General features: G+C 33.7%; 1 protein-coding gene across 4 annotated transcripts in view; it reads right to left on the reverse strand.

Annotated features, from left to right (window-relative positions):
- The window catches only part of SPICE1 (spindle and centriole associated protein 1), a 51,128-nt gene that overhangs the window by 19,599 nt on the left and 19,366 nt on the right, over positions 1 to 12,163 (reverse strand). For all 4 annotated transcript variants that reach the window (XR_001602265.2, XM_016200226.2, XM_016200224.2 and 1 more), the window contains one exon: positions 10,267 to 10,379. Coding sequence is in view for 3 of the 4 variants with exons in the window: in XM_016200226.2 (XP_016055712.2) it covers positions 10,267 to 10,379 (113 nt within the window). In the remaining variant the exon portion in view is untranslated. The remainder of the gene's footprint in view (positions 1 to 10,266; positions 10,380 to 12,163) is intronic.

Genomic DNA, 12,163 nt, shown 5'->3' on the forward strand with positions numbered 1-12,163 from the left:
TCTTTAATGTTTATACTTTTAAGAGTAAGGTTATGTAAAATGATAACAAGAAAAAAAGTATAATACTATCCATAGCAGGCTTAAGGATAATCCCCCAAAGTTACTACAACCTAATCCCTGGAGCCTGTGTTATCCTATCTAAAAAGGGACTGAGCAGTTGTGTACCTCCATACAAAGACAAAACAAAGGCAATATGTTGATAAGCCTAAGTTAAATGGGTAAGTTCCTAAGGAAATATAATTTACCAAAACTGACTTGAGTAGAAACAGAAAATTTAAATTGAAAGATTTTAGCTCATGAAAATCCATCCCCACCAAACAAACAAACAAAAAAACTATAACACAACATTTAAGTGAAATAAAATATATTTAAACAAAATGAAATATGTTTGGAGCTCTCTATATATAAATCTTGAACCAGAAAATCCAAAACTAAGACCTAAAATGGATAAAAACCAGGAAGAAATAAAACAAGAATTGACTGAACTCAGGAAATAAATCCAAGAAAAAGAAAACTACCTCAGAAATAAAGATTAAATTATAATGTGTTCAATGAAGAACTGTTAAATAAACATTTAATAAGGAACATTGAAGAATTACAGGAAAACAACAAAAAGATTAAAAATAAGATTAAGAAAAATGAAAATGGTTAGAGAGAAAGTACTTGAAATGGAAGACATGAAAGACTATATATATGGAGTCTCTGAAGAAGAAAAACCAGTGATATAGAACTAATTTAAAACTATAACCCAAAACTTTAAAAAAAAACTGAATCCATACATGAAAGGGCTAATTGTCCTGAATAAGGAAAAATTGACCTGGAAAGGTAAGCTCCAAGACATAACTTAGCAATATTTAAATTTTAAAGATAAAGGAAATAAAATTTAAATTTAAATATAAAACAATAAAATATAAATGCTAAAAAAATTAAATATATATAAATTTAAATGTCAAGTCACTATACAAAAGTGTCAAATTATTTAAAAGGGCAAGAAAATTATCCTAGCATCAGACTTCTCAAAGGGAACACTCAAAGCAAACCAAGAGTAGAGTAGCATTTTCAAGAAAGTTAAGGGGGGAAAAAACATATGAACCAAAGATTTTATATCCAGCTAAATTGCCTATCAAATATCAGCGCTATGGAAAAATGTTTAAGCTTTCAAGAACTCAGGGAATACTATATTCAACAACTCTATAATAGCCCAGCCTGGCGTGGCTCAGCAGTTGAGCGTCGACCCAGGATCCAGGCGATCAGGGTTCGATTCCTGGTCAGGGCACATGCCCGGGCTACAGGCTCCATCCCTAGTCGGTCCCCAGTCGGGGGCGGGCAGGAGGTAGCTGATCAATGACTCTCATCATTGATGTTTCTATCTCTCTATCCCTTTCCTTTCCTCTCTCTGAAATCAATAAAGGTATATTTAAAAATAAATAAATAATAAATAAATAAAATTTAAAAAAAACAAAAAAACTCTATAATAAACTTTATCCGAGAGATCCAACCAAGAGTTAACTAGAGAAATATAAAAAGACTAAGATGGGCATTTAACATATTTTATTGTAGCTCTCAGATTAAAACCAAAATGGAAATATACTAGGAAGAATAATATGTAAGTGCTCTATGTTTGTGAAAGCAAAAAAAGCATCTACAAACGGAGAGACAGATGAAGAGAAAAGAAGGAGAATAACAGGAATCAGAATAACCCATTTGTCGAATAGGCAATGGCTGACGCAAAAAACACCACTTAAAGCCAACACACCTGACAGCGAAATGTTAAATAAGAAAACAGGGGACTAAAGGCTATATAAAAGGTGCATACGCAAAGACAACCAACTAGAACAAAATTACAAACTTTCTAAATACCAACAGAAATTTTTAAAAAAACATAGAGAAGGAAAACTATAATTACAGTATAACACATAGTACTCTAAAATAGTATGACAAAGTTGACATCAAACATAACTGTATCAATAAATGTTACAGGTCACTTCACCAATTTAAAAAAAATAAAGATTGTCATACTGGCTAACAAGACAAGGCCCAATTCTATGTTGAATACAAGAGACACACCTAGTGCACAATAATTCATAAAGGCTAAAATAAGAGGATGAGCAAAGATGAACCAGGCAATTTAGAAATAAGAAGGCAGAGGTTTAATTCCTGATATCAAACAAAGTAGAATTGAAGCCCAAAAGCATTCAGTGTGACAAAGGACACTTTTTAATGCTAAAACCCATAATTCACAAAGAAGATACAATATTTATGGATATCCATGTACCAAAACACACAACAAGCACCTTTATAAGGATGGAGGTATTTGACTCAAAAAAGAAATATAAACATCAACTACAAAGAAAAATAGAAACACAATAATAAACAGCAAGGGACTTTAATCCATTACTCTCAATATAAGATAGAGTAAAAATAAATAGGGATACAGAAGAAGTTAACGACATAATAAATGAGGCAGATCTTGTGGATGTACATTTAGAACTTTATACCTTGTAAATAGAGAATATACCTTCTTCTCAAGAACACACATGGAACATTCATAAAAATTTGATCTATATTAGGTCACAAAGAAAACATCATTAAGTTCCACACGTAAAAATATTACAAACCACACTCTGAATGTAATCAAATAAAACTAGAACTAATAAAACAAAAAACAAAGAGCCTCTTCTATCTGGAAACATTTTTTAAAACCTATTAAACAACCCTTAGGTAAAGGGGGAAAATATAAACTTAAATTACCAAATTTCTAAAATAACAAAACACTATATATCAGAATTTACGCTACACGTTTAAAGCAGTGATCAGAGGAAAATTCAGAACCTGAAATATGTTTGTCAATTAGGATAAAAGAATGAAAATCAATTCCCAACTAAAAATACCAGGAAAAAAAGTAAACAAAAAAAAAGGGCAAGAAAGAAAATAAAGACAAAAGCAAAAACTGGTAAGAAAGAAATCAGAAAAATAGTAGCTCTAATTAATAAATCAAAATTCTGGTTCTTTGAAAATTTAACAAAGTAGACAAACCACTAACTAATTTTAAAAGGGGGGAGGGGCGGTGAGAAAGAGAAGAAATGATGAGGGAGAGATAAGCACTGAACAAAAAATATTTTTAGCAGTATAGAGATTTGCACGCCTCTATGGTGATATATTGATAAACCTAAATAAAATGGATTCGTTCCTAAGAAAATGTAATTTACCAAAATTGATTTGAGTAGAAATACAAAGTTTAAATAATCCCATCTCCATAGAAGAAATAAAGTTGTTATGGCATTTTCACACCAAAAGCACCAGGCTCAAATAGTATCACAGAGGAATTCTACCAGATCTTCAAAGGATAGTCCTAATGCTACATAAACTGCTCTAGTACTTAAAAATTAGAACCTTCTAGATGCTTCTTATGAAATCAAGTATAACACTGTTACTTCAATCTGATATTCTATATTTCAAAAATTATAGACAATATCACTTACGAATATTAATGCAAAAAATACTAAATAAAATATTAACAAACAACATCCAATACCACAATAATGAAAATAATACATCATGGCCAAGTGTAATTTATTTCAGGAAAGCAAGGATAGTTCAACATTAGGAAAGCCATAATATAATGTATCATATTAATAGATCTAAGCAGAAAAATCATATGATTATCTCTATAAATGTTGAAAAGTCTTTTACAAAATTCAGTGCTCAATCTTGATTTTTAAAAATAATATTCAAGAAAACAGGAATTGATAGATATTTCCTTAGCATTGTTTTAAAAAAACACCCAACAACTCAGTGTTGAAGCCAGCATCTCACTTAAAAGGAAACAATAGTCATTTTCACAGATCAGGAACAACACAAGAATGCCTACTATCTCCACTATTATTTGTATATTGCTACTGCAATATAAAAAAGAAAGTCAACTAGAGGCATAAGACTTAGGAAACAAGTAAAACTATGTCATCTGCAGATGCCTTGATACAATACCTAAAGAAAAGAAACCTAGAAAATCACTGCAAACCTAACTCAACCAAGAGTCAATAGGATAGCAGAATATCAAATACACTGAAATCAATAGCTTTTGTAAACAAACACAATAACTAGTCAGAAAGTATAATGGAAGACAAAGCCCCATTTAAGAGTAACAAAAAAAATCATAAGATACCTAGGAATGAACTTAACAAGAAATGAGCAAAACCTATGAGAAAAATTCATTAAAATACTCTTCAAAAACAAAAAAGTAGACTAACAAATGGAAAAACATTCTTTGTTCTTGAATAATAAAGCAACATAATAAAGATGCCCGTTCTCTCTAGTTAATTTATTAATATAAAAAATACTATTATTTATATTAGTACTTAATATAAATACTATATTAATAGTATTTAATATAAATAACCTTTTTTATGAAACTACATAAGTTGATACTACAGTTCATATGAAAAAATAAACATATTAGAATCATTAAGAAAACCCTGAATAAGGCTATAAGGAATGCCTATTAAAACACTAACAACTCTATCTACTTAAAACACTATAGTATCGAAGCACAACTAGAGAAACAAAGCCAGTAGACTAGAAAGTCAGAAACAGATCCAAGTACATACAGTAATTTACGTGTACATGTAGCATCTCAAATCCCTGGGGCAAAGGAAGTGGTTTTAATAAATGGAGTTGGGACCATTGAATACCCATTTAAAAGAAGATAAAACTTGGATCCATACCTCACATTATATACCAAAATCAACTATAAATGGATCAGAGATCTAAATGTAAAAAATAAAACCATACAAGTATTAGAAGAAAACATAAGTGAATTCCTCTAAAACCAGTTTTAGGAAAGAATTTCAGAGTATGATTCAAGATTCACATGCAAAAAAATAAATAAATTTAAACTATATATATATATATATACATATACACACACACACACACACACACACACACACACATATATATATTATTACACTGGTAAAATACTAATATCCTCAATATGTAAAAAAATGATTACTAATTTTAAAAAAGGACCAATATCCTTAAAGAAAAAATGAGCAAAAGACCTTAACAGACAACTCACTGTAATGTTCCTTATATATACAAAAATATCTTCTATTTTACTCAGAGGAGAAGGTAAAACTATACTATGATACCATTTCTCACCTACAAAATCAGGGAATAACAAAGTCTGACAACACACTCTGGTGCAGGCACTCATATTATTGCCAGTGGGAATGCAAAATGCTACAACCCTCATAAAGCAGAATTCAGTAATTTTTAAACAAAATTACATAGCATTTACCTTTAACCCCAAAATCCCACTTCTAGCAATTTACTCTAAATATGGGCCTCCAATAATACAAAAATGCATATTCACAAGTTATTTACTGGAGCATTTTTGTCACTGAAACAATCTAAGAATTGGAAACAACCTAAATGCTCACATATGTATAAGAGAGTGGCCAAATAAACCATGGTACATTCACACAATTTAGTAATATGCAGCTATTAAAAGAAGGTGGAGGGAGAGGGGAAGGGGGAGGAGGGGAGGGGAGGGGAGGGGAGGGGAGGGGAGGGGAGGGGAGGGGAGGGGAGGGGAGGGGAGGGGAGGGGAGGGGAGGGGAGGGGAGGGGAGGGGAGGGGAGGGGAGGGAGAAGGGGAGGGGAGGGAGAAGGGGAAGGAGGGAAAAGAAGAGATCTCTAAGAACTTATAAACTGCTTAGGGGTGATTTCCAGGATATATTTTTAAGTTATAAAAGTAAATATGGTACACTATCTCTTTTATAAGAAAAAAATTGAAAATAACAGAATATATATGTATTGGCTTACAATTTCAAAAAGAAAAAGAAACTAATAAAATTGATTACCTACAAAGTAAGGGATAGGGAATGGGTAACACTAACCTGGGTTACTATCTTTTTGTGTAGTTTTTTCAAAATGATAGAGTGGAAAAAGTAAAATTAAATACAAATAGAAACAAATAAACCTAGTTTATTCCAAATGAAAAGAATAACCTTTAAAACATCTGCAAATAATCCTGAACTCCACTTAGGTTTACTTCTGTGGTGGTATGAAAGCAGCAATTCCAAAGCTACCTTCTATGTTTGCAGAATTTCTTATGATCAAATATATCGTGTAATGTTTCGAGAGATGTTTTTCAGTATTAAAGAGAGCTACAAATATGATATGGGCAAAGGCTAAGAAAAATCCAATAGTGTTCAATTAAACTCTGAGATATCAGTGTAAGGTCATGACTTATAGGTAAATAGATATTAATATGGATATGGATACAACTATAAGTGTGTGTGTGTGTGTGTGTGTGTATGCTGAAAGGTTTAAAAGCAATGACATGTCCAGAGGATTGAGCACATTAATAACTAGACCTTAGTTTCTAAATACTCTTCAATAAAAATAAGGAAGGGCTTTTTGAATAAGTGACTGATTCCAGGGCAAGGGCAGAAAAAGAACAGTATTAGTCTGTAACATTATACTGTCACAATTAAGTGCTTAAAAAAATGATGGGGATAAGTCAAAAGGACATGGGAATGACTTAAAGAAGCTCCTATTGGCCAAATCTATGGCAAATGAACATCAAAATAAATAGAAGGAATAAATTATAATCCACTGTAGAAATGTAGCAGACATCACTTTAACAAAGTAATCAGTTAATAGCACTTGTGCCGCCGGTCATGGCTCAGTGGTTTAGCATCAACCTCGGATCCAGGCGGTCGGGGTTCGATTCCCGGTCGGGGCACATGCCTGGGTTGCGGGCTCGATCCCCAGTCGGGGGCGTGCAGGAGGCAGCCAATCGATGACTCTCTCATCATTGATGTTTCTGTCTCTCTCTCTCCCTCTCCTTCCCTCTGTCTGAAATCAATAAATATATATTTAAAAAAAAAAAAAGTTAATAGCACCAATAATGGAACCAATGTCACTGCGTCATGATGTAATGCACTAAGGACTTAGCATCACTTCAAAAGTATTCCTGTGCAAAATGTATAACCTGAGTCCAATCACAAAGAAATATCAAAGTCAAATTAGAGGACATTCTATAAAATAACTGACCTGTACGTCTTCAAAACTGTAAATGTTATGAAAGAGAAGGAAACACTTAAAGAAGTTTCCAGATTAAAGGAGATGAAAGAAACATGAAAACTAAATGTAATAAGTGATCATGATTGGTTCTGAAAGTACTAAAAAAGAGTGACCATAAGTAATACTAAAGGGGCAATTGAAGACACCTAAATAAGATCTATGGATTAGATAACAGTATTGAATTAATGTAATCTATCCATTGGGATCACTGTACTGAGACTGTGTAAATGAATGATTTTGTTCTTAGGAAATATCTCCTCACATATTGAAGGACAAAAGAACATGAAATATGAAACTCATTTCCAAATATGTGTGTCTAAGATGTATGTATAAATACAGAGAGAAAAACGATAGAGCAAATACAGGCAATGTTTAACAATTAGTGAATCTAGGTGAAAAGTATACAGGAATTTTTTTACCATTCTTACAATGTTTTTTTCAAATTATATCAAAATAGAAACTTTCTTAAATTAAGAATATACTTTCAACTAATAAAAAAAGATGATATAAAATATAGTAAATGGCCTTGAATTTCTCAACAGAGGACTTGCAGGCAAGAAGAAAATGGAATAATATATTCAAAGTGCAAAAAGAAAGAAACTGCCAACCAGGAACACTTTGCCCAGCAAAGCTGTCCTTCAGAAATGAAGGCAAGACTTTCCCTAGTAAATAGAAGCTAAGGGAATTCATCACCACTAAACCTGCCTGACAAAAAATGCTGATAGTTTTTCAAGTTGAAATGAAAGGGCACTAATTAGTAACATGAAAGCATTTGAAAATATACAACACACTGGTAAAAATAAGAATACAGTCAGATTCAGACTACCCTAATACTGTAACATGATGATATGTTAACTACTTAACTCTAAGATAAATGTTAAAGAACAAAGGTATTAAAATAGCTATAGCTACAACACACTGTTCATGGATACAAAGTATAAAAAGGGATAGAAGGATAGAGAGTATACAATCAAAATTAATTTGTTATCAGCAAAAAATAGACTAGAATAAAAACAGACACGGACACCAATAGAACAGAATCAAGAGCCAGGAAAAAACCCTCACATAAGCAGTCAACTAATCTTTGACAAGTGGGAAGGATAGTTTCTTCAATAAACAGTATTGGGTCTTCAATAAACAGTATTGGGAAAACTGGATAAACAAGTACAGAAGAATAAAATTGGACCCCTATCTTATACCACTCACAAAAATGAACTTGAAATGGATTAAAGACTTAAATATAAGACCTGAAATGGTAGAATTCCTAGGAAAAAAAATAGGTAAAAGCTCCTTGACATTAGTCTGGTAACAATTTTTTGTATATGACACCAAAAACATACGCAACAAAAGCAAAAATGAATGTGGGACTACATCAAACCAAAAAGCTTCTGCATAGCAAAAGAAACAGTCAACAAAATGAAAAGGCAACTTACAGAATGGGAGAAAATATTTGTAAATCATATATCTGATAAGCAGTTAATATCCACAATATATAAAGAACTCATACAACAATAGCAAAAAAAAAATCCAATTTAAAAAATACGCAGATGCACCCTTTATTTATCAAGCATAGTATTACACATTAAAGAACAACACATAAGAACTCTGTAGAATCCCAAAGGACTTTGCTAACAATGATCTTTGGAAATGAAAAAAGAAATGTTCTGAAAAATATCAACCACCAAAATTATGCTGTCAGCACTGTGTCCACAAGCATGGTCCCCACACCCCCAGGTTGGGTTCTGTTTTTTGTTTTAGGTTTTTTGTTGTTGTTGTTAATAATGTGCTGGGGGGGATGGGGGCACATTAACCAATGCACTTATGTGCATATATGCACAGCCCATGGACAGACAGTTCGGGGAAGGCCGGGGGAGGGGGCAAGAGTGGGGTGGAAGAGGTCAATAGGGGGGTAATGGGGGACATCTGTAATACTTTCAACAATAAAGATAAATTTTTTTTAAATGTGCTGGGATTTACTGAAACACAAAACACAAGAACCCCTTTGCCCTGGAATAAATGAAACAATTCAGTTTCCTGCAAAAAAAAAAAAAAAAAGGAAGAAGAACTAAGCAGACATTTTTCCAAATATATACAAATAGCCAATAGGTACATAAAAGGTACTTAACGTCACTAATCATCAGGTAAATGCAAATCAAAACCACAGTGAGATATCACTTCATACTCATTAGAATGGCTATAAAAAAGTCAAAAGATAATAAGTGTTGGGGAGGATGTGGAGAAAAGGGAACCCTCATACACTGTTGATGGGAATATAAATTGGTACAGCCACTATGAAAAGCAGTACAGTGGTTCCTCAAAAAGTTAAAAATGGAACTATCATATGATCCAGCAAGCCCACTTCTGAGGATATAGCCAAAGGAAATGAAAACGGGACCCCAAAGAGATATCTGCATTCCCATGTTGACTGCAGCATTGTTCACAATTGCCAAGATATGGAAACAACCTAAGCGTCTGTCAACAAATGAATGAATAAAGATGTGAGATGGACGGATGGATGGTTAGATAGATAGACAGATAGATACACACACACATATAGTGAAATATTATCCAGTCATGAGAAAAAAGGAAATCCAATCATTTGTGACAATGTGAATTCACAGAAACAAAGTAGAATGGTGGTTAACAGGGGCAGGGGGTAGGGGAAATTGGGAGATAATAAAAGGATAAAGACCTCCAGTAACAAGATGAATAACTTGTAGAGAACTAATGCGCAGCATAGTGATTATAGCTAATAATGTTGTATTATACACTTCAAAGCTGCTAAGTGTCTAGATCTTAAATGTTCTCACCACAAAAAAGAAATGGTAATTAATCTGTAATACTTTCAACAATAAAGATAAATTTTTAAAAGAAAATAAGTAAAAACTAACAAAATTTTAAAATAAGTATTTGTTAACTAACTTTAAAATAAACCAAATGTGTATTTAAAAATAAAAATAAATAATTTTTAAAAAGAGATGGTAATTACGAGATGTGATGGAGGTATTAGATAATGCTATAGTGATCAGTTTGCATACATAAATGTATCAAATTAACAGGTTGTGCACCTTAAACTTACACAATATTACATGTCAGTGACATCTCAATAAAGCTGAAAAAAAATGTCCTTGGAGAAAAGAAAAGCGTTGTAGATATTTATGCCATATACACGTACTTCTCTGCATTCATGTTAGACCGGGAGCTTAGAGAGTTATCCAACTCATTCTCACTTTCCTCTGACTGGCTGTTAACAGTTTCTTCCTCATCATCATTTACTTCATTAAGAGCCTTCCTCAACACAAAAACAAGAAAAACAATACAAGTTGGTTATATACACACTTATCCTTCCTTTCCTTCTGTCATAACAGGAGAGAGGTCCCTCTTTGTAAGGTCCCTCCATGTGTTTTAAACCCAAACCCTCTCACCTCCTCTACCCCATCGATCGCCCTTTCTCTCACCGGCACCTTCAACCTCTCTCTGTATTGGCTTCGGCTCAGCCACATTTAAATAGGAGCAGGTCTCTCCCATCTCATCCTGACCCTATATCCCCTCCTCAAGCTACTACCTATCTTCTCTCTTTCGCCACCAAACTTCTCGGAGGAGCTGTCCCCTACTTCTCATTCGCCATCTATGCCCTGCCATTTGCTTCAGCTCTACCACTCCACTCAGACTGCTCTCTACAAGGTCAACACCAACAGGCTAGTTCCTAAATCTAATGGGGATTTTTCAGTCTTTGCCTTCCCTTAGTTCTCTGACTCATCATATATCAATAACCACTCATTTCTTCCTTCAAAATCTTCTTGACACTCTTCCTTTTAACTTCCATTATACTGTATTTTCTCCTATTCTTCTGGCTGCTCCCTCCCAGTCTCCTGTATTGGTCTTCTTTTTCTACCCCTTCCTTATATCTGATAGGACTCAAGGTCCTTCCTTTGGACCTTTTTTCTCCTTTCATCTGACTCACTTTCTGAATAACTATTTAATTTCAAAGCTGCAATTACAAGGCAAATGCTATTAATTTCCAAATCTCTATCTTCACCCAGATCTTTCTTGAGCCCTAGACATTTACATCCAACTGCCTAACTGCCTGAAAGATGTCCGTGGCAAAACATCCTACACACACATACTCAAAGTATCCAAAACTGATCATCCTCCTAAGCCTCTCCTATCATTCCTGCTCTATTAGTTAAAACCATAAACAGCATCACCATCTGCTCAGATGGTGAAGCAAGCACCTGGGAATTGTTTTTCTTTCTCATCTGTCACATCCAACCAACTACCCAATCCTGTCAGTTCTACCCCTTTTTAGTCTCTCAATCTCTCCCTCTTCTCCATCTCCTTCCCTGCTGCCCCTGCACTGGATCAGGTCCTCATCACTTCGAAGATCCCAATCTAAGTCTTCTAACCAGATCCTCTCACCAGTCTTGTCCCTCTTAATCCATCTTCCACACTACAGTCAATTTCATCATGGCTCGGTTCTCAAAATCCTTTAGTGGCTCTACTTTGACTTCCCACTTCCTTCGCCTTTCATAACCTAGCTCCTCCCTGTCTCTCTAACCTCAGCTCTTGTCATTTCCCCATCCCCACAACAGAGACCATCATTATCTGAGAGCTACCATTTTAATAAGTGCCAAAACATCAGTAGTTTTTTACCTAGGGATATAACTAATGGGTTTTGGCTATTTAAAATACATGTAACATTCTACTTAATTGCCTTTGTAAGAAAACAGTATACTTTATAAGTCCTTAATTATTCTGGACCTTGTAATTCCCTAGGATCATCCCTCTAATTGATGATTCTTCTTTTTTCATAGAAGACATAAATAACTAGGAAATTGCATTAAACAGGTACTGAGTCCCAATCATTCATAAGAAGTTTTATTTTAGTATTAAGTTCTTCAAGGGCTTTCAAAAAATGTTTACTATCTCAAAATTCTAAACTTGTTGATTAATTAAGAGTTCTAATTAGATTGGTGTATAGCCAGTTAATGTTTTACTGCTATAATAGAATTTTCCCATGTAACTAGTCAATAAATGCCCAATCTCCTGGGGGCTACTTTTTAAACATACTA

This window comes from Miniopterus natalensis, chromosome 6 (assembly GCF_054644295.1).
Source record: "Miniopterus natalensis isolate mMinNat1 chromosome 6, mMinNat1.hap1, whole genome shotgun sequence".
Taxonomy (NCBI): domain Eukaryota; kingdom Metazoa; phylum Chordata; class Mammalia; order Chiroptera; family Miniopteridae; genus Miniopterus; species Miniopterus natalensis.